Here is a 24,134-nt window from a genome sequence, read left to right on the forward strand (position 1 = left end):
AGAATGGATATGAAATACTGCATCAATACATACTACCAGCAGCAGCATTAGTTAAGCAATGTGTGCACATCCACTTGTATCATAACTTGACATTTATTTGTGCACATTTAGAAAAAAGTCTTTATGCAAAGCAGTCACTGCAAGTGGGTACAAAGCACATGTAGAAGTTAAATAGCCAGAATCTATTATGATCTGCTCTATATATTTGTTTTAGGTGAAATGTAAGATATGGTTTTTTTATTTCCCACAGGTCTCTCTTGCATATAGGATTTTTATCTAGTAGATCCTTAGTAGACAAGCAAAAATGCATGGTACATGTTGAAATGAAATCCTTAAAACTAGTTAACTGCATTGGCTTCATTCACTCAACGCTCCTATACTGTGAGACACTGACCATGTTAAATGCTTTGCTTGTTTGGTAAGCTTTAATTTATTTGGTCCACAAAGAACCATGAAACAGTAAATACCAATTAAAAAAAAAAAAACCTAAAAAAAGCCCCTGGCAAATAAGCAGATTTTGAGTTACGTTTCTGTTTTCGTTTTCATGGAATGCCTAGAAAGGCTTTTCCTGAATGGCAAGTTTTAATCACAAAGGAAAATTTAATTTGAATAATAATGCGTGCTTTCCTGCACCTTTAGACAGGCCTTTCAGTTGGAGAGGAACAATCTGCTCTGGCAAGTAGAAGAACTATGCCAAATCTTCCATCAGCCCTGAAGCCAAGGCCATATAATACATTAAAATCGAACTCCTTCCATTTACATGAAATACAACAACTCTATTAAATAAGGGTTTGAGTAACAAGCATTCAGCTCAGAGAAGAAACTGTATCACAAACAGTTTCATGAAGAAAAAAAAATTAATCAGTGATACATTCCTCCTTTTTTGGTTACAAAGCTGGTCTAAATCACCCCAGGGCTCAAGGAGACCTTGGCAATCATCCAGCCCCTGGAGGCAAGGGGCAGTTATACCTAAGTCGTTCTCAACAGATGGCTCTCATTAGTTTTGAAAGATCTCCAACAATAGAGATTTGCCAATGTCTAACCTATTATCAGGTTATAAACACCTGCCAATTTTTTCTCCTCTTAACAGCCGAGGGTATTTGAATAAAAAAATAGTTCCCTTATTTTGTTTCTGCAGTAGTCTCCAGAAAACTGCTTTCAGCTATAAACCTTCTCAGCTATAAACAACAGTCACCATCATTTGCATGGCTGTACTCTGTATTGTCTGCAACTGGTCCACATGTTTCCTGAACTGCAGTGGCCAAAACTGGACACAGCACTGCTGTGGGGGCCTTGTTACTGCTGAAAAGACAGGAAGAGCGCCCCCTAAGAAGAGGGGTCTTAGAAACAAGGTCTGTTGTAGGGTTTTTTTCGTTTGGGGTTTGGTTTTTTGCTTGGGTTTTTGTTTCTTTTTTCAACAGCAGGACAGCATTGAATCCTGGTCAACTTGCAACCAACACAGCCCTCATATTCTTCTGAAATATTTGCAGTCCCTCCCAGATTGATGGCATCGTGAGCATTTGCAGCATAGTTCCAAATTCATTATCCAAGTTATCACTAGAAATATGAAACCAGCTGTGAATGCAGAATAACCTGTCCTTCTCCCCTGAACTATCATCCATACCTCTTTCAATCTTACCAGTGAACAACGGATAACCTATCTCTACAAATGCTGTTCCAGCTATTTTTGCAGCCACCCTGAGTCTGATTCATGACTTTAAGGGACCTCCCTTACAATTATTTTTTTTCCTCCCATTGTCCACATCCTCTTCATTATGTACACTTACACCACGTAAGAGTATAAGGCATGGATGAGTCACATTATTCCTATCTTTCTGAATTCAGTGTAGGTTGTTGACCTAGAAAAACAGATTCTTTCAAACTAACAGTGCTTACTTGGAGAATAATTTGATCGAAGAAGAGCTTGAAGAAGAAAAGGTGAAAAGAATTTTTATTCTTTCACTAAGAAGCCTGGCTGTTACCTTTGGTGGCTTGCGCTTTCCATTTCTCCCGGTTCTGCTGCACCACCTCAGTCCAGGTGGCTTTAAAACATTTGAAATCCACAGTGAGTATGGAGCAGTTGAGTGAGGCACTTCCTTCGGACCCAGTGCTCTTGACACTTGATCTTTTAACTTCGGAGGGACTAATGCTATTCAGACTGGGACACAAAATCACAAAACACAGAAGAAATCAGTATCCCATACACCCAAATACAGCTAAGAAGAAATAATGACTGTAAGTCTAGATAACCTACAGAGTCAACGAGGAAAAACAAAAACTAAGCTTGCATCCCTCATCCTCCCCTCCCACCCCAGGGCAACCAACGTTAAAGCAAACAGCATACCTGAGCCAGTATTAGAAATAAAGAGCAGCTTTTCCCTCCTTATTTTTTGGTATCCATAGCGCCTAACAAATAGAATCACTCAAAGTGTTGGCATTACCTTTGTTGTGCATCTTCACTCCCTAAATATTCATTGGAGAGTCAGGCAATTCTAGAAATCAAAGATGCCTCCTAAAATTCACCAATGGGAGCCATTAGACACAGGACAGGAGGCCAACCTTTGTCCAGGGCTTGGTGATCTCAGCTGAGGCTGAAATCAGGCACTCACTTCAGTTACAGACCCTACAGTTGTCTTTCAAGGATCAACACTTCATTGTGCACATTTTAATAAAGGCAGCAAGGTAACTGACATAGAAAGGTATTAGTGCTTGCTCTTTGTGTTACAGCCCAAGAGTAAAGAATTCACTTGGGAGCGGGAATCCTGACTTGGTAGCCCTAATCTAGGGAGCACTAGCCACATGGCATTTGAATCCCAAGACATGCCCTGTCCATGAAACTATTAAAAGAGTAGCTTCTCTACAACAGCAGAGCAGGTTGAATGGGCCAAGACTCCTTACACCCAAACTCCAGGTGAATTCTGGTGGTACTTCACATCGGTGTAACCCTAAATACTGTCACTAAAGTGTGCTTATACTTCCCAGTCCTCTTTTATATTTCAATCCCATTTATACTTCTAGACATGAAGAAATGAGTGCCTCCCAACGACTTCCTCTACCTTCTCTTTGACATTAGTGACTGAGAAAGCACTGAAGTTCACCTGCATGGCTATAACCATTTGTGCTCACTGCCTTTGGAGGCATGACTCAGGTTCATGCCAGCCTCCCTCTTTGCCCTCCCCTGGGCTGGAGTTCCCCTGCAACAGAGGCACATCCCAAGGTGTGCTGCAGAGTTGGCAATGTGGATATGGGGCTTTAAGCCACATGGAAGACAAATACTGTGGGAGGGAAGCCGGGGGAGTTGGGCACAACGGCAGCATGTGCAGAGTGAAGTGAGAGGGTGCATGGTTATTCACCTGGAACGCCTGAACCCGGACATGCCAGAGCGGGAAGCTTCATCGATGAGTGGAGTCACAATCTTCTCGGTCATGTCAGTCAGCACAGTAAAAGTGGGTTCCACAATGAAATCAATGAAACCTGAGCAGAAACACAAGCAGAGTCAAGCAGACAAGGGGAGGATTTATGTGGAGTCACTGCTTCAGTGATTGCAAACAACCACACTGTAAAAGACAGAGTAAAAAAATTATACCTTGAAAGAGGGATAGGCAAATACTGGAAAGGGAAAACGGAGTTATACATTAATCCCTGACCCAAGAGCCTGGATTTAGCATGCAATAAAACGTACCTACTTAAACACTGGAAAGAAATTGCAGCAAATCAGAACATAAACAGATGCATCAGAACTTGTTTTATAGGACGAGTGTGATATTTAAGCCAAATTCCTAGCGGATTTGGATAAAACCCAGTTTCAAAGATGAACTCTCTAAAAGCAGAAAATTAATGTAACAGTAATAGTACTGGTAAGCTTTGCTGGTGTGGAGTTACATGCAAACCTCCCTTACTGCATATCAGTGAGTTGCTGTGAATATTCTCTCTTCAGTGCTCGGCCAGCTTGTTCTTGTTGATAATAAAACAGATTTAGATGCTTTCGCCCCATTTTTTAACATAAGGAAAGGAAAAAAATAAATGGTCAAATAATTTCTACTTCAGTATACAGTTGGCAGAGATGAATACGGCTCTGATCTGAATGTTGGGAAGGGCAGACTGAAGGGCTGTGACCATAAGCTCATGAGATGAAACAAAATTCAAGGAAACAAAACAAACAAACAAAATGCATGGAAAAAATGCGTGAGAAGCTTACAGTACCTTACACCCTCCCCTAAATTCTCATCTGGGGCAAGGGCTATTTCTTACATTCATTTTAGCACTTCACTTAGCAAATTTCTTAGCGCTGCAGGTTGCCAAGAAAATAATTATGTCCTTAATTCCTCCTAAGGCACATCGGGATTCAGGTCTTTCCCTACTGTTACAATTTTTAAAGATTTGGTAATCATCAACTATTAATTATACATTCATAATATTATCATTTCTCTGACCAAGTCATGATATGTTTCTATGACAGGCCCTGGCAATTCTAGGTGATAACAGAACAATAAAAGGAGAAGAGACCACCTGGGCGAGGCACCTGAATTCACAGATGCTTTGATCCACATCTTGAGTGCAAGGCAGTTAAGCATCCTTCTAGTTCCATTTCCCTCCCCTGATTTTTGCTAAATTTCTGAAAGGATGGGTAATTAAGTGTATTTTCATGCCTAGCCAAAATAAAAATGTTACTTGCAATTTCTCAGAATTTCATACTAACATTCTGTGAATCTGGAGAAAAAACATTCAGTCTTATCTGAACATCTGAATCATGTGCCTCCATAACACTGAGACAGTCTTATCTATTCAAATTTAGGGAAAAAAGAACTCCCTTCCTCCTAGGGAGAAATGTGTGCAGTATAAAGCCATGACAGGAAATTGTGTGCTAGATCACAAATCAGATAATCCCAGCAAACTTTATATAATTTTTTAAAACACTGGAAATTGTGCTGACTGAGAACAGTGTTAAATGTGCCACAGGAATCCTGAGGATAATGAGAACTTGACTTACATATGTGTGGATGTCCGCCTGTCTATATGTCTCTTCCATTCCCCCTCACTCAAAAAAATGTTTACTCTTAATGACCAAAGAAACCCAAGCCATAGTACCGTGTCACTTCTGCTTGGCAAGTAATCCACTGCCCTTTGCTCCATCACCACTAACAACCCTGAGACATGCAAATCTCTGATATCAGATGCATGACTGTGTCACTAAATTCAGCATCAGGGTGGTAGGACCCGCTTCCTGAGATACTCAACATTTGCACATAAACACAAGGTCCAGTTGTAAGTATCTAAGAAACAAGTTTTCCCTGGGAGAAGTCCTGCATCTCATCAACAAAGCCAGGCAGAGGTGGCACAAGGGACCATAGGTAAACAAACTCAAAAACCTAGGAGAACTTTTCTTTGATAAGTGGTATTTTTTCCTCTATTCCCTATAACATGAAAAAGTTAACTACGTGACTTTAAAATGGGGATTATAATAAAGTTGGGAAACATAATCTGCTATCGTAGAAACAAAACTTAGGACTTTATTAATAATTATGTAACTTATGCCATATTCCCAAGTGCCTCCTCCACCCTGTGTTCTCTTTCTTCTTCCCTAAAGACACTGTGATTTAAACATGGTGATTTAGTTGACTAATTAAAAACCCTGAATACCAAATAATGAACCTGGATTTTAAAACCTGGTAATGCTAATGACCATTCTATCATCCTTTTTGTTCTTCAATAGAATGAATGTGGCAAATATTTCTGTACCCCAGTGACTAAGATGATTTTACCAATTAACACTGCATGCTGAGGGTGGATTCCAGGCATGTGCCTAGCATTCATTCATTCCACCTGAGAACGTCACCACGGCAAACACTGGCTAGAGGACAGTTTCCCTAAAGCCCACCACCAAAAAAAAACCAAAAAAAAAAATCATCAACCTTTATCCAATGTTTTCTGAAGCTGTAATTTTCTTTCTTGCCAGCCAAAGGACAAAAATAAAAGGATGCTGCCACATTTATCAACTGCAAAAGAGGACAATGACAACAAAGGCTGATCTCCAGTCAAACAAGCTTCCTACAGTCTGAGACAGTCAGAGAGGTTTTAACTCCTGACATTCTTGTTGGGAAATACAAGTCTTGGCCTGGTTTTCTTTGAAGTTTGTTTGTCTCCCCCACTCTGATAAGCAGCCTGACTTCTGGACATGAATCTCTTCTGATTTCTGTACTTCACTGTGGTACAGAAATATTTACCACACTCATTCTATTGAAGAGGAAAAAGGATGATAAATTGGTCATTAGCATTAACATTAATAGATTTTAAAATCCACGTTCATTATTTGATATTCAGTTTTTAAATTATCAATTTAAACTCCAAACAATTTCTTCACAAATTGAAGCAAGAGGAGAGAGAGACATTCTTTCTTTTGTGGAAGTTTTTGCTGTTAGATTGCTTCATTTCCATGGAAAAAGTCCGTACTGCAAAACCTTCAGTCTGCATTTGTGAAAATCTTTCATTAATAAAAATGCTTGCCCACAGTTGTTGCACTTGCAATAACCTTAGAGCTGCAAACCAGCAACTACAAACAAGTCGAGCCACTAGGCTCTGATTTCCAGGCTCTGCCCCTGACAGAACCAAGAGCACAATTTTATTTCACAAAGGACAGAGGTTTTTATTTGTGGGAACTGATAGCTGCTTGCTGCAGATAATAGCGCAATTTAGAATTCAAGAACAACTTACTTTTGCAAAGAAATGTAGTAATTATTATTCCAGGGAATGATTTGTTAAGGCTATTAATCACGTAAATAAATGAATGGAAACAGATTATTTGTCTGAGAATCTAGCCTACAATTTTGAAAGCCTTACCTCAACAGATAGCCAGAAAATATTAGAGGTTTTGATTTAACAAAGGAGACGTTACAGAAAGCTATTGCCAATATATGCAGCAGACTGAGAAATGAACATTTTATAATGTTAGAAGGCAAGATTTATAGAGAGCAGCCTATTAATGTCAATGGATTACTAAACTGCACAAATCGAATATAATGACAAATAGTATATGACTAAATAAGGCTGCCTTTGCATACTGACGAGTGCTTCTTTTGTAGGGTGGAATTGCTTCGGTGATGGTTTAATTCATCATTAATTTTGCAGTGGCTTGACACAAGGGGCATCACTGCAGAAGTTTCTTGGCTCTCCTGGCCTTCCTGAGCAAAGGAGCACAAAAGAGGACAAGGAAAACTGGCTTCCAAGCACACACAATCCTATGTAGAGAGAAGCGCAACTCCTCTTCCCTGTAAGGAGTGAGGGACAAATCTGAAAGCTGACAGAAAGGATGTGAAAGAGAAATCTCTACATGCGCTTCCCTCCACACCAGCCAGAGAGAGAGTTTATCTTCTCCCACAGCACAGCAGTTGGTGCAGTGTGCCCAGGAGTCCTCAACATGGGTTTTAGCTGAGACTGCAGCACTTCAAGTTTGCTGCTGCTTCCCTGCACCGAGCTGCTGGCAGAACACAAATGTCCTCAGCAGTTGCACGGCGCTCTACACACATCCCCAATCTTCTCGGTTACCGTTGCAGAGGAGTAAACACTACAAGTCTGGCAGCCAGGCCAGGCTTGCATAGGGCTTTTCAAGTTCAGATTCTTGGCTGAACTGTCTAAACTTTCAAAGCTAGAAAAATCTGGGATGGCGTCCCTCAGAGAATGGCTTGCCTAACAGGAACAATTAAATAATTTTAAACAGAAATGGCTCTTAGCCACAGATATGAATCCGAACTTTCCTAGGTTCAGGGATATCTTTGTCTTGTTCTTTGAGAGAAATTTCATACTTCAAAATTTTTGTTTGTTTTCCTTTAATACATTCTTTCTCTTTCTGCTTCTGGTCTCAGTTTCCTCATTTTTAGGGTCCATGTTATCTTTCGTTATTCCACTTGGCACCCTATTCTCTAGTCGAGGTTAGATCACATTCTTCTGTCTACTTCACTTGCTTCCTAAGTATAAAAATCCACCCACAAATCCACCTTTTCCACTGTCTTTTTTTGCTCCCAGCCTCCTGAATAGTTTTACTTCACTTAGCTCCTCTTGTTTTCTCACTAAATACAAGGCTTGTTCACTCAATACTTTTTCACTCAATAACTGGAGAAGAGGTAGAGAAAGAGCTGTTGGTGAGTCTGTAAAAAGATCTCTGTTTCTGAATGCATGGAGCAGAAAAAGGTTTGCTATTTGCTTGGCTTCAGTGGAAAATATCGGTTGGCTTGAAGGACTGTGAGGGAAAGGGTGAGAGGAATAAACGGAAAAACACACAATAGGTTTTGCCTAGGTCATCGAAGGGACTGACATTACATTTTCATATCCACCAATGATACTCATATCACAACATGTTGCCATGTGCGCCTCGTCTTCGCAGCTCAGAAAACCATGTAGTAGAGGTTGTAGATGACTACCAGGCACTGCAGTCATCTCTGCAGACACATCAGAGGTAACTTGATTACTGCATGGAGCCACCACCATAAATTTAATGGCTCCTCAGCTTGGAATTGTTGATCGGGGAAAATAACGCCATTGTGCTTTATCTCCTCTCTTTAACATAGTTCCAAATGATGAGAGATCACCATGATCTTAGCCCCCCAGGGAGGAGTAAGTTTTGCTTTTAAAATGCTACTTTGCGTGCACCAAAAGGGACATACCTATTTGAGACTGAGCAACCATAGTAGACTTGCGATCACACAGTGGAGAGAAGGGAAGCCCTAGTTCTGCTTCTTTGTCACCCTGGCGAAACAAAATTGAGAAGAAATTAGGAAAAGACAAGACACACACATTGCACTTTCATATCTTAGGTCATGACTGTAAAAGCCTCTCATTTTACTATCTTTAAGGTTTTGGTTTTTGTTTTTTGTTTTTTAAACACAAATTGTGGAGAATTTGAGTCTGGCTGAAAAAGCTGTAGTCCAAGGAAAAGTTGGTGAATTAAGCATCTTGATTCCAGTGAATCTTTCCTCAGAGCTTTCCCTGCCTGCCTGGTACTTCTATGCATCAACTAAAAACCCATTTGACCACAAGGACACTTCTCAGTGCAGTTCTAAAGAGAACCCAGCAGAACTTAGTTCTCAAAGCAAACCTTTCTAGGGAAAACATCAGTGTCAGGTCTGATTTTTCAGGGCTTGCACTTCTTTGCATGTCTTTTTTAGTCTTTCAGATAAGGAATTCATAGGTCATGGCTGGCCAGATGCAGATTACTTTTTTCTTCTAAAGGAAACACTGACATTGTCAACATTTTACATAAATGCTTAAGTACAAAAGTCCAAACACGCCTTCCAGCCTCCAGAACTGAAAGTCATTTTCTAACATCAGAAGATGGTGCAGAAGATCAAGTGTTATAACCCCATTGTCTTCCAGTCTTTCAAGCTGCATATTCTCAAAAAGCCCCTTAACTTGGTTCAGTCACTCTATAACATATTGCTTTAGGCTGAGAAGATATATAGGATGACATAGTTGCAATATTCCCCACTGAGCATTCAAATTTAAATAGCCTGTTAACTATACTATAGAATCAATTCCCTAAATCAGCAGCTCACTTTAACTGTGCTGAACTTCTTGCCAGTGTTCTGACTAATGTCAAATGGAAGCTAAAATAGCCAGCAAACTAATCAGAGAAAAACTTCTGTAGGCATAAGAAGAGCTGAATAATTCTTCTTTTTGTTAATATAACATAAATGAAATGGGGGCACAAGTCCTGTTAGAGTTTTGGGTGGAACAGCAACCAATAGTATTCTTCTATTGCAGATCAATTTTGCTTTACGTTAGGAGTCTGATATACAAATATCAGGGTAAACCAGAAACTAAACACAGAAATATTTCAAAGTAGCGTTCCTTTACTGTGTCTGCTGCATCTCTCAGGAAAAGCCAGCTCTTACCTAATCATCATTCTTCTCTTACTCCTTATGCCTCTTAAAAATCCCAGTACCTAATTCTCTTTAGGAAGGAACTCCTAACTGCCTTTCTGACTGCTCAGAGAGATGCTTGACTACTTCTAAGCTGTTTGGGCAGCTCCCTCATGGCCAGCTAAAGTGCATTAGTAAAACAAATTAATTCAGGCAAGATGTTTGCTTCAAGAGATGCTCACCGTAGCTGCTGAATGTAAAAAAACAGTATTGTACTCAGAAGCGTTACTCACACCTACAGCATGGTTACTTGGTGTAGGAAGACCTGTGTCACATCACAAGATACTTGGAAACCAATAGGGCTGGGGACCTGTACTGATACAGGTTAAGTCAGACTCTGTCTCTGCAGAGCTCATAACAGAAAAGACAGGAGAGGGTCTGCAGGTGAAGAGCATAAGGACATAAATACCTAATTTGAGGCCAGCCCAGTTTCTTATCACCATGATCCACTCTGGCTAGTGGTACTTCTCAGCTTGTGAAAAGGGTGTGTGTTGTTCTTCTGCTGTCAGGTAGGGATGTATTTATTGATCTAGCACTAAATAACTTCAATGAACACAAGTCTATGCTTCATGGTAAGCTTAAGGGATTTCCTGAAGAGGGAATTAATACTGCATCTGAATTTGGAACTAGAATACAAGTTTTATATAAAGCTTTATCTAAAAGTGGAGGCATTTGTCATTCAAAACTAAGTAGGATCTGTTGGCTGAAATTAAATTATTCTTACGAAAACAAAAAATAATAATTTTGTCTTCATTACATGTGTAAAACAGATCAAAACTTGGGCTTTTTGTGGTCTCATATCTAGCTAATGTTAATTCCCTCACCAGTCTTTAGGGGACTCACCAGCGGTGTATTTTAACACATCTAGTATAATTTTGAGCTAGAAAAGCAATAAACATGCACAGAGTTTTCCCTAAAATGTATGTGAAAATCATCCTACTTGCATGAGCCTCCTATGTGGCAACACAGAGACAGCTGCAGGTATGATCTACCTGCTTCCACCTAGTAAACCCATTCTTGGTTTGAAAAACAAATTAAAGGATTCATTTCAAAGCAAATTCTTGCAATGTCCTTATTAAGAAGGGATTCCCACAATGCCTTTAAAAACAGATGCCATTTTAAAAAATTGTTAGAACATTTAAAAAATTGTCATATATTTTTCTTTTTTGCATTCAGATTTACTATAAAACATGAAGTTATTGAACTTTGGAGGGAAATTACGTGCTTAGTTTAGTAATTCATATTGGTGAAAAGTATCCTAAACATCCTAAGTGCTCTGTTTAATTTTACTTATTTTTTTTAAGGCAGCTCTTTAAATGCTTTTAGTTAGTCACTTAGGGAGCTTATAGCTATCACACAGAGCTTAATGATTTGTCTAGATTTGTGGATCTGTTAACAGGTGGCCCACCGTGAGCTATACACTAGATCAGCTCACTTCATCTAAAGTAAGGGTAATGCATTTTTCACGTCTACCTCAACAATATAACTACAGTTCTATAAAGTACGGCTACCTAAATCTGTTTTCTATGGTTCTACAGCTAAGTAGAACATCACATATTCTGTATTTCCCTAATTTGAAACACATATTAGCTTCCCAAATTAGAATTTCTACAATATAGCTAACGTCTGGATCTATAGGCAGTGTATCAGACACTAACTTCCCAAGAGGCATAATAGCCAGTGCTGCTGGTGCCAGTCGGGAAAGCTTCATATCATTTAGGAGGTTCTTGAGAAAATCAGAGAAGAAGGAAAAGATCTGTGTTCATATTTTCCTACTTCCTTGCCCAATCCTACATGCTCCCTCTGTGCTGCAGAAATGCAGAGGAACTTCCCAGCTTTACCTGTCTGAAGAACTCCTCTAGCAAAGACATGGTCCAGCGATGATGGAGATCCCAGGCCTTGGCTGGATGACTGATATCTGCTGTATGCAACAACAGTGATAAGGCTTTCGGCTTGTCAATTCTGAAAACCCAAAGGATCAAACAAATTAAGTGTCAGCTCTTGCAGTGGAGAATGACAAAAATCTCACCTAAGCAGGGAAATGAGGTCATTAGAATCTTTGCCCAGGATATTAATGGAATAATTTCTGTGTTCATAAAATCAGACAACTATGAAAGATTGTCTAATTTCTCTAACATATACCATTGCTGTTGTAACAGAGACATTAAGAAGTGCAAAAAGAAACTTTGCTCAGCCTTGCTGAGTTGCTTTCCAGGCTTGCTTGTCTGCACAAGCAAGCATGAAGAGCTGCTGTGTTCCCCATTTCAGCTGGGCTGCATTTTATGCAGCTCAGAATAGAAGTTGGTCCCTACCATTCTACTGTAGTAAACACTTAGGATCTGATCTCAGGGGCATTGATGAGTCTACACAGTAATTGATAAATGTTTCACTGCTAGAAAACTGGTGTGAGGTCAGAAGGGGATCCTTGCATCTGGTTTCTCAGAACAAAAAAGGCTGGCAACTTCTTAAAACCATAACCTGAGAGGCTAGCCCAAGAAACCAGTAAATAATGTTTACTTGGGGTGGGTAGTCTTGTTTTTTTAATTCCAGCTTTTGGCTGTCTGAAATAGCTGGAAGAGTTGTAGCTTCTGAGAGGACCAAGTGGCTAGCCACACTTTGGTCTGATACAGGTATAATTCTGGGAGGCTCTGGACAGACCTGTGTCCAGGGTGAAAAAGTGACTATTACTCAGTGCTTTCTGCAGTATAAAAGTAATTTTATGGGGAAGAGCTGTGGACAAAATATTACAGCTCCCAGTGGCATACTGGGAAGAAGAAAAGGCCTTCCCCATACCGCTCCATCTGTTATTTTTCAGTCCTTCCCTCAGTGGATCTCAAATTGTTTTCATCTGTTCTCTGGTTATGGTGCAGGCCCCTTGCAGAGGTGGCAGCTGATACAATCTGCAGGAGGGCAATGCGTAAGTTGTGTTCTGCAGATCTTATAACTTTGAGTCATACTCAAGCTGTAGAGGTCACTCAGCTGGATCACGTCCTTGATGTTACCCTGATATGCAAAGGGAAAAGCCCAGGGAGGCTTATCCCAACATGGTGACCTTTGCAAGCTTTCGTCCACCAGCACAGAGTAGAGTTGTGTGTATAGGGGGGTGCCAGTCCACTCCTAAGTTAATTCAGTCAAAATTCAACAGCAGAAAAAGAATCGATGTGAACATCAAAGAGAGTGAGGGCCTCTGGAGAGGTACTTTTGAAGTCAAACACAATGGCAAAGCACCAGCTGAAATGCAGCCCCTCACTGCACAGTGTTGTGAAGTGACTCACCCTTCTGGCTGCTGCAAAGCATTCTTCATGGCTTTGATTTGCTGGAAGTGACAGGACATATCGGTGGCCAACACCATCTCAATCACTAGAGCTCTGAATTCCCTTTTGGATGGCATCACGATGAGAGGAGCAAGGAAAGAAACACAAAACCCAGCATCAGATACACTCCAGTTTCTTTCGTTGTCTATCTGCAAATTATTGACAGTACTTCTGCCTTCGTATGTCACGCTTCCATTATCCCTCTTCCAGGGACAGGGAAGAGGATGAATGATTTTCTACACAAACACAGGAGTGGGAGGGCTGCAAATTAAGCCAGGTGGCTAATCCTTGCTAAGAGAAATCCTAGATGTTTTTTGAAAAGTGCGTTAGTATTAGTACTCATTTTAAGCACAAACCTCTTATTTTATAGCGTATTCTTAGAAGGAAGTAAAAAGACTGTTTAAAGCCTCAGCATGAATCAGGTGAACTTTTGAACCTGAACTTCTATCCGATTGACTAAAACTGGTTGATACCTATGTTGAAAGTTTAATCATATTACTAAAGGAGAAACAGCATGTTAAAAAAAAAGTCCTACTATATAAGATGCATGTATGCAGTCAAGACCTTTGACAACCTGCATTACTTCCCTGATATTATTTATTCAAACTATTCCTGTATGAATTTTTGTTAAGCAAACTTGTTTAGGATCCAGTTGAAATTCCTTTGAAGATAACACGGATGTCCTAGAGATTTTAAAATATCAGAACATTCTGACCTACCACACAATACAAATTTATTTTCTCTTTCTCTCAGTTCAGCTATCCACAGGTTAACAGAGGAACAACAGTCCAAGGTTAGCATACCAGCTCAAGATCTGGGAGATTCAGAAATGGGTCAGCTTTCATTTAAAAATAAAAGTTACCATTCTTCTTTTCATGAATGTTTCATGAAGGACATGGACTATTTTGAGCGTGTCTCTTTTGCCTCTGGTGGCTGTGCTCAAGTTCCAGTCCCAGGCCACCACTGTGTAGAGACCCAAGACTGCTGTGCTTACCCTGTCCCACGGGTGGCACGTAATGTGTCCCCCTGCCAGGAGTTCTGCACACATGTTAAGATTGCATCAGCTGGCCTCACTCTTCCCCCAGTATACCCACCACCTCCTCCTCACCCTTACGTACAATCAGTTGCATAGCCTACAGCATTCAAGATGATGATAGGTGGCTGAAAACAAATTTATTTTAAATTATTTTGGATCTTTTTTTTTCACCAGTCCTGGTCAGTTCCCTGGTCTGGTTCATACCCAGTACTACAAACCTCTCTGTCAATATAAGCAAGAGAGGCAGGAGAGGAGAACCTGAATGCATAGAAACAAATTTTTACAAGGGTGTAATTATGCTGTGGGAACAATTAGTGCTTGGGATTATTCCTGGGAAATAGCAGACACTTCACTGCATCCTCTGGAGTACAACTCCATCATGACGGTCTGCACAGGATACTTTGTGCGTAGCTTATTACAGTAGGAATACAAAACCAAAGGGCTCAGCTCAGGAGAATGAGTCACTGACTTCAGTGCCAGCATGTAGATATGCTCACAAGCACACAAATATAAAAGCAGAGGAAAAGCAAGTCAACGGAAATAGTTTCCTCTTCTTTACCTTTAAGAAAACATAGTTTACAGTCTCGAAGAAGAAATGAGCTAAGAGAAGAGGCTGTGCTACTTTCAAATGTCTACACGTTGCTGTGAAACTGTGCAAAAGTAGAGCACTGAATATATAGGCTTTACAAATATTATATTGACATATGGTGAAGAGGCAGGCAAATTCAGCTCTCACCTCCAGTGTTACCAGTGGCATTAGAAAGTCAGAGATCCCCCCCTGGTATTTCTCCAATATCTTCTTCTCCTTTATCCCCAATCATTCAAACCCAGTTTTGTATTCAGGAAGAAGTTCATCAACATTAACCAAAGCTAATTCACTCAAATAGTAACTGTCCTGAGTGATCTCTTAAACAACTTGACTCAAGAAAAATTATCCAAGTCTTTGAAAAATAGGTAACCGAAAATTGTACCCAAGAAAAGAAGAAATAATGCAATCTCATGAAAAAGGAAGGAGGATTATACCTCTATAATCTATCAGCCATATCAAGCTGATAGAGGCAGACACGCCCTTGATTTCATCTCCTCCAGGGAGGCACAGTTGCACTGGGCTAAGTATTCACAAGCACGGTCATATCACAACATTTTCCAGCAGAGATAACTTGCCTATCAACTGGGGCCAAGGAAATGTCCTAGAGGCAATCTGCCCTCCGACCATTAAGAGCTAAACCTATCTCCTATTTCATTCCTGGTCATGCGGCATCATGGCAACAAGTATGGTATGAATATAGAAAAGGTGTTCCTGAGATCTCCATCATCCAGAATGGGTTTCATTACAGGAAAACGACAGTGCTCGTCAGCACCTCCTCTCCACCTGCACCCTCTCTCTCTCTCACCTAAAAGCTACTAAAAATCTAACCCAAAGACAAACTATCCTCTAAGGATGCGGTCTGCACAGTGGCCTTGACAAAAAAGCACGAGCCAAAGGGAGAAAGGAAACTGTGAAATAGCGGAGAGATGACACCTTGCCACGTGACACCAGTGGATAGTTTCAAAGTCGGCATTGCCTTCCCCAGCTATACAAGCCATGAAAGCAGAGGACTGGAACGACACAGGAAAAAGGGGCACCTTGGGATCTGCTGTCACCATGGCAGCACAGGCACAGCAAGCCGTCACCAGAAACGCCTTCACAGCCAGCTTCCTTTTCCTTCTCTCAACGACAGTCAGCAAGATTTCTGTTTGCAGACTGTTTGTCATTGAGTCACTGTGCAGGAAAGGAAAACACCTCCCTTGACTCCTTAACTGGTGGTGTGCTCTCAACAGCTTTTACACTGCTTGAGGTCCATGGGAATCAACTGATGGGGAGAAGTACCTACACACCCTTCACCCTCCGCACTCCCCTGAAGAGCCCCTAGCCAAGATCAAATCGGTCCTGCCTGCTTGGCTAGAGGCACGGCTGACCTGCAGCTATTCTTTGTGCAACGCCAGGGCGGGTCTGGCTTCATCTTCAATCCCCCGTTCGGTAGCTGAGGCAAGAACTAGCCGGGGACAGCAAGCCCCCACGGGCCTTCCCGTCCTCAGACTGAAAACCCCACCTCCAGGCCCCAAGGACCTCGCGGGGTGGCCCTACAATGGCCTCCTCCCGTCACCCCTGCGCAGCAGCCCAGAGGACGCCAGGCCCTCTCCTCCCCTCTGCCCCTCTCTGCTACTGTCGGGTGCGGGGATGATGCCACTTGCAGGGAGCCCAGCGGCTGGAGGGTAATGGAGACTCCCCGACCCTCCTGGGACGCTGGGGCCACTGTCCCCTCGAGGGGACTCCAGGCCTGGCACGAGGAGGGGGCTGGAGCCCAGGGCACGCAAGGGGAGCTGGAGGGCAGTCCTGGTGCCCGCGGGGCAGCCTTTCTCTCTGGCAAGCAAAATGGCCCCCCGGAATGGGGCCTGCATGGCCTCATGCGCCACCGTCCAAGCCACAGCAGCGTCCGTTGGTGCCTTCCGTTACACAAGCAGGCAGCCCTGCGGCTGGCCCACAGCTCCCTCAGCAGCTCGCGATTCTGGCACCAAGCGTGCTTGGTAGAGGAGGACGCAGCAAAGCGAGGCGATGCCCACATTGAGTGGGACGAGCGGGAGGAGGTTCTTGGAACCAGTGAGGATGCCTCCCCATCCCAAAAGTCGGAAGCGGGCTGCCAAGAGCAGCAGCCCCTATGACAGGCGGGTCGAGCCCATGGAGGTCGACCCGCCACACAATGGCCAACAGCCCATGGAGGTGGATCCACCTCAACAAGAGCCCGTGGAGGTGGATCCACCTCAACAAGAGTCCATGGAGGTGGATCCACCTCAACAAGACCCCTTGGAGCTGGACCCAGCTCCAGCAGGGCTGACAGGGCACCTCACCACCATGGTCGGGGTGCCTGCAATACCATGGTATCCAAAGCGCCGCAGGACCACCGGGGGCTCTCAGGGAGCTGCCAGACAGCCAGCTGCCAACAAGCGGCGCCACCCCCACAGCCGACGCTAGCTGTGAGGGGACCGTCCACCCCGGCGGCTGGCAGACTCATCAGATGATCTCCCGGCTGTCAAGTCGCAGAGGAGCCCTACTTTCCCACCCCCTGCCCCGCCCCTCATGAAGGGGGACATCTTCTCTGCCCTGAGCCCTGGGGAGGAGGAGAGGAGAGGGGCTGCCGGCCAGATGATGGCAGCCCCAACAGCACCAGGAGGAGTCCCTTGGACCAACTGGAGACTGTTGGAGACCACCGGAGACAGCTGGACATCGCTGGACACCGCCGGAGACCACTGGAGTCCCTGTTGGACTCCCCTGGAGCACCACCGAGGTTACCGGGGCCTCAAGGTGGCTTTTTTTTCAATCTGAGGATCAGAAAGCCAGCGGGAAGTGGCTGTCCTCAGCCAGCTCTCGCCTCAGTTACTGAATGGGTGGGTGAAGATAAAGCCAGACCCACCCTGGCAGTGTGCAATAAAAACCCAAGAAAAAACAATTTAAAAAACCAAAAAATGCTCTCCCCTCTCATTTGGCACTTTTGCGGCTGCACGTGGACTCCTGTGTCCCGTTCCGGTCCCCCCAGGACGGGAAAGACACTGACACATGCCGGGCGGGCCCTGCCCAGCCCCTTCGAGATGGAGAGGGGCCGGGGCACGTGGCACACAAGGGCAGGCTGAGGGACCTGCCGCTGTGCAGCTGGGAGAAGAGAAGGCTCAGGGCTGGGTCTGACGGGTCCTCTTCCACAACACTGACATCGTTTTCCTAACCCAACACCACGTAGTAGAAAATCACCCTGGTTACCTCTCACACACACTTCACTATTGCTATAGGTTTTGGTATTCAGAACAGCAAAGGCCACCTATATAAAAAAATAAAGAGCGAGCTTGATTCCCCCCAGCTTGCATCCCTACTCTCTTTGGGAGGATACAAGCCACGGGCTCATCTCGCCTACCTGCTTCCTGAGTCTTCCTGATCAAATAAGAAGTACGAGAGCATTCAAATGCGAGTGTTCTTTGCCAATGCGCACAGAAGTGGCGTCGCACCTTTAGTTCATGAGACGTGTGAGAAAAAAGTTTCATCTTAATGGTAGGAATAAAACATGGAAGCGGAGCTTTGCTGTGAAAACTGCTTCTACAGAAAAAAAATCCCTCTGTGAGCTCCTGAGCTCCTCTGGCTTTAAGGTCTTTAATCCCTCAGCCAGTGGTGTCAACGATATTTTTACACCTTGGTTTCTCATCAACAGCACTATTTGGTTTGCTCCCACGTGGAGCCATGGAGCGGACCGGAAGGTTTCCAGCACAGGCTACTGGAGCCCTGGCTTGCAGCAAACCAGGGAACACACTAAACTGACAGTCTTGGTGCACCTCAAGGACTTCATATCAAGTTTGTTCTCTATGTAAGTAAAAACATTGGGGCTTTTTGCTTTGCTTTGGCTTATGGGGGTTTATTTTGGTTTTTTTTTCTTTTTATCTGCTACATCGTCTCTCTTCCTCTTAGAGGAAAAAATCCCAGATAATCCATCACTTGCGCATGTATTTTCATGTCCTTCCAGTTCTCTCTTTTTTAACACTTGCCTAGCTGTATTATGCTCAGAGACAGACTATGAAACCCCATTCAGCACCGTGGCAACATGGGCTAGAATGAAATAGCACTCATTCGTTCACAGATGAGTTGCAGCTAAATTGCTAACAGACCGAGAAGCAGCAAGGTGGAAAAAGGCAGTGCTGAACACACACAGGCGGGAGGGCTGCTGCACTTGGGCAGCTCTTTCCATCCAGTCACTTTTGGGAGCAGAGTAGCCCCAAGTGAAAACTGCCCTTCTTCAGCGGCTGGAGGAGAAAAAGGGGATCCATTTGCTCATCATTATAATGCAATTCGCATTTCTCAACATTGTATTATTTTTACTGACTACAGCCTTCAGTGCGTTTTCATTAACTAATGGCCCTAAAAGCAGCAGTGACCAATTTAGGATCTCACGGGAGGTTTTCTGTATGCATCTGTATCAGTTGCAAATCTGACCTAACTCCTATTTACTTCAGACACGACTTCCATCAGAATCGGGCAGTCTGGATCAGGTCTTGAGACAGACAGGGCCTGACTCCTTCCAGATATCTCTTTAGTGAACATTGCAATTCACAGGTGCAGTCTACACTCAACACAGGAGACTGGGGACATGTTTACAGGAGGCACTGGAGCATGTTATTCCTCAGGGAAGAGCATCCAGGTCTGGCCTCAGAACTGAAAGCACCATTACTGTGGCAATTAAGGGACTGCAGACCGTATGCACACAAGGTTGTTCCCAAGCGTAAGCAGCTCTACAGTTGTCGAAACTGGCCTAAAAGACATAGCAGGAGCTGTGCTACGCCTTGTTAGCTTGCACCTCTCTGTCCCACGCTCCATCACACAGTACACGCTGGCGGCAGCATTTCTTCAGGTTTCTCACTGAGCCGCACAGGAAAAGGCGTCATCAACGTACAGCGGGAGACACAAGTGTTGCCACGAGTGATGTTGACTGCCAACTTTTATGGTGATTTCGCACAGCTCATCTAAGGTACTCGTGGCATCGGAAAGAGTGCTGGAATTTGGTTGGGCCGAGTCACATGCAACCACGGATTTCTCTCATCCTTTTCTTCAACAGTTCCCAGTTACGGAGCTTGGAACGATTGGGGAGTGTCCAAGTGGGCAGGAGCTGCAGGAACAGCCTCCAAAAACTTTCTGGGCCTCCAGCTGAACCCTAACTGTAATGTCCATCTTCAAATGTGTTTCTGTTGTTTGTCTTGACAACCACTGTGGGAACATATTGTGTGCTAAGTATTTTTGTTCAAGCCTTCTATCTGTTCCCATCACTATTGTCAGACTTGAGCTGTCTGTAGGTTTCTATGTAAGCCAGTTCAGCTGGTTTTGCTGTAGAGACTGGATGGAGATCAGCATCTCCAGAGCATGGCTCCCGTCATCCTCAGATGAGTGGAATGAATTGTCCTTTGGAGGTACTGCCTTGCTCCCTTAAGTAGGAAGAAAGCTTAGACAATTTGCTTCTTCACATTAGGTGAAAGGCATTCCAACAAAAGTATGTTGGCAGAATCACCCAGGAGATCTGTGGCAGAGTGAAAAACTGAGCTTGGGTTTCTCATTCATCCTCTTTCAGATCACTGTTTGTGGCAACAAAAATAAAGTCACATGAAAGTGGTCGCTACTGAGAATATCATGGCTCTGCTAGGGCTTGGGAATGGGTTTTCTTGCAGGTCCCCTCAACTGAAGATCCCTTGTGGACTCAAAGTCTTTTTTATAGACCTGGCTGTACTTCTTGGCAGACTAACTAGGGATTTTGACATTTCTCATTACACTGTCAGATGTTTTCTCTCATGATAGCGTATACATTTCTTAAGGCCAGAGGCCAGGAGCCAGAGAGAGATCACATTCTCACACCTATAACCTACCACTTAGAAAAAGTTAGAAGTTACCAAATTTGAAAATAAATTCTAAGATAACTTGCCCATGCCTTTTAATAACCCCTGCAGAATTAGGGAAAGGAACAATCCACCAGGTTGTCAGGGAACAGGGTCAGGAAAAGCAATTTGAGAAGAGGGAAACCTGAAGTGAATTTCCTGGTTTATTACTGTCATATGCTGAATAATAACTCATCCTGTGGCCAGTGTCACAGCTTTGATTTTTTGTTTCCTAACCGATGTCCTGCAGATGATTCAGGTGTAAACATGGTATCTGGCACAGTCCCATAAGCAAGCACAGTTTTACGGCATCTTTACTACTGATTGCTGAGATAGACTCTGGCTGACTTTACATGTAAATACTCCTGTGCATCCCGCGCAGAGGGTGTGGGGAGGCAGCGGGGGGACGAGACCTGCAGTCCTCCCCCTAAATTCACCCCATTCCTTCCCTGCCTGCACCTGCACGTGTTTAAGCAAGGCTCCCACAGGGGGAGGAGAAGGAGCCATACCTCAGCTTCCCGCTCCTCCCAGGGCCTTCCTCCACCCTCCATCCTCCACCATCCATCCTCCATCTTCTATCAGGTTGCCCAGAGAGGTGGTAGATGCCCCATCCCTGGAAACATTCAAGGTCAGATTGGACGGGGCTCTGAGCAACCTGATCTAGTTGAAGATGTCCCCGCCCATGGCAGGGGGGTTGGACTAGATGACCTTGAAAGGTCTCTTCCAACCCAAACTATTCTAGGATTCTAGGATTCCAAGCCTTGCATTGATCCATCTGGCAAATATCCTCATTTCCTCTTTAGAATAATTACTTCATGGTTTTATCTTTCTTGCCTCAGAGAACATTACATCATTTTGTTGGATACTTTGTTGGATGTGTCTTTGCTCCGTATCAGTATCCACCTTAGAGCTGTATCCTAGTGAAGGACTCGCATCCCCTTGCACTCATGGGAAAGGGACAGGAAAAGGGCCATTTTCCATCACTTAATCCCTATGCTAGGAACCAACAGTAAGATCTCCTGAAGTGAGATATTTTGCTCATTTTGTCCAGTTGAAGTCTCAGTACTTTATGCTCATGGAAGTGAATAGGAAAAACGCTACATTCAAGGCAACATTTTCAATGGCTGATTCTCACTAAAGGTATAACACGCAGAATATGCATGTGCCCATCCTGAATGCATAGAAACAAACTTTTACAAGAAAAGGGTGTGATTAGGCAACTATGCACACGCTATTATGTATGAAAGAAGGCTCTGACCAAAGTCGTCTTCAGTCAAAAAACATTCAAGGTTTCTCACCACAATCTCAAAAGGAAGAACCTGGATTGACAAGGAGGGCTCAGAATTTTTTGAGGGACGAAACCCCAAGCAGCTTTACTGACAAAGTCAGTATTGCGTTAAAGGTTACTTCCCAAAGCTGTACTCCAATACAGAATTAAGAAGTTAAACATTTTCCAGACGCCTTTTTAATCTGGTACTTGATGGTAAAGGGCTTGCACTAAACATACTCTGTTTCAATAAACTGCATGGAAATTATTAACAATGAAATACAGTGCCAGAAAAGACATCTATAATAGTATCTTGGAAAGCATCTGTTCACTTTGCAGTTTATTGTCTTAATTCACTGTCATCTGGTTTTGTAATAGTTTCTTCATTTACTTGTTGATGACTTGCACAAATGGGATTCATGAAATGAAGCAACTCAACTCATTTTCTAACATGTAATAAGCAACAGAGTTTTTTTTAATGGAGGAAAAAAAATGCAGTTTAAGTACTAGTAAGCATTCAACTCTTTTCTCCTCGACTGTAGCCCAAAAGATCTCTTTCAGTCTCATCTGCTTTCCTTACAAAACCTGTGCCCATTTACTTTCCAACAATAAAATGTAGCTCTAATTTTCTACATTTCTTTCCTGAAAATACATTCCCTAGCTAGATGACTGAACACCACAAAAGTGATAAAATCCGCACAGACATCTGGGATTGCAAAATCCACCATCAGATTTTCTCTTACTAGTAATGTCAAAAAAGGAGTGAGAGCTCAGCTCAGAAAGGCACTTAAGAATTTGCTTTCCAAAAACCATAACTTGGGCCTTTTGCTGAGAGAGATTTATCAGGTGTATCTAAAAAATAAAGTTCAATCTGGACACACTTAAATAGTTTTCCAAAGCATCCTTCAACACTGAGGGTCCTATTTTTGAGTGCCAGTCTGGGAAACTCTGGGCTTCTTGGTTTTTTTTCTCAACACCTCAGATCCTGCTGAAGTCATCTGATGTTTCCAGTGCTTCCCAAATGTTTGCCTATGGGATGTCAAACTGGCAGTCAAAAGCAAAAGCACAGAAAAATCACCATGTTTTGGTATTAGAGCACATGCTACTTGATCGGCAGCTATAAAATAATAAAGCCCTACTTGAAAGAGAACAAATAAGCAATCCAAAAAACTTAATATTTTTGCTCAGGCAGTTACAGTATTTCTTAAAGAGATGGATTAACCTTTGAAACTTTGGGTCTAAGCATATTGCCTCAACACAACACACATGTTGACACTACAGAACCAATGAGAAATATCTGAAGCTAGCTTTGATTCAAGCAAAAACAGTTTAAAGCTCCAAAGCAGACCATTTTCCTAAAGACAGAATCTAGGCAATGAAGCATACTCCACTAGCTGCTCCGCTGTTCCTTGTAGACAATGGCTCTAAGGCTGCTGTTTCTAGTCAGTAAGTTCCTTGCGTTTTCCCCGCCAACAGAAAAGGAAGCAGTAATTTGCTGCCAATATTTGACAAGGCATTACCAGCTGTGGCTAAAAAAATAAATTAGATTTTTAACACCTCAATGCAGATTTTGGTTTTTTATGTTCCCGCTTGCTGCCCAGCATGAGACTATTTTCTATATTGGGGGATAGAATTTCTCAGGCCACTCCTCCACAACACTCACATAGATTGAAAGCAGCCACGTAAGTTCCTGCATTTTATTCCTGGTGTTCAGCTATAGGATTGCATCACTGTCCACAAGTTGAAATAAATAGGAAATTCAGGCTAAACAGATTAGCAAGCAGAGCCTTCACTGACCTGCTTGCTAGAAGCCAGGCCCTAGAGAAAGGCATATTTCCCCATGTTTATATTAAAGTGAGATGAACTGAATTCTCAGCACTGTATCACATTTAAGTGCATGCAGGAGACACCATGCGTCACGTAAGATCCCACAAGTTGCTTCCCCTCCCATGAGAAAGACCATGGAGCAGGATTCTTCCTGAATAGTACACTGGGTTATTTTTAAAGTACCACCCCTTGGAGTTCAAAAAACCCGATAAAAACAGAAAGCCCTCATCAGTTTGAACTGCCTGCTAGTAGAAAGCAAATCATGCACTGATTTTGGCCTATAAATCATACGTTGCATGAAGCTTATTTTAAATTACAGCTTCTTACATCACCTTGTCATA

At 43.0% G+C, this 24,134-nt stretch overlaps 1 protein-coding gene across 2 annotated transcripts in view; it reads right to left on the reverse strand.

Annotated features, from left to right (window-relative positions):
* PDE1C (phosphodiesterase 1C) overlaps window positions 1-24,134 on the reverse strand; it is a 268,202-nt gene that overhangs the window by 22,202 nt on the left and 221,866 nt on the right. For both annotated transcript variants that reach the window (XM_075143038.1, XM_075143037.1), the window contains 5 exons: window positions 13,187-13,288; window positions 11,753-11,873; window positions 8,658-8,739; window positions 3,354-3,474; window positions 1,983-2,158 (listed from right to left, as the gene is read on the reverse strand). In XM_075143038.1, coding sequence (XP_074999139.1) covers window positions 1,983-2,158; window positions 3,354-3,474; window positions 8,658-8,739; window positions 11,753-11,873; window positions 13,187-13,288 — 602 coding nt within the window. The remainder of the gene's footprint in view (window positions 1-1,982; window positions 2,159-3,353; window positions 3,475-8,657; window positions 8,740-11,752; window positions 11,874-13,186; window positions 13,289-24,134) is intronic.

Source organism: Calonectris borealis, chromosome 2, assembly GCF_964195595.1.
Source record: "Calonectris borealis chromosome 2, bCalBor7.hap1.2, whole genome shotgun sequence".
NCBI classification, from domain to species: Eukaryota; Metazoa; Chordata; class Aves; order Procellariiformes; family Procellariidae; genus Calonectris; species Calonectris borealis.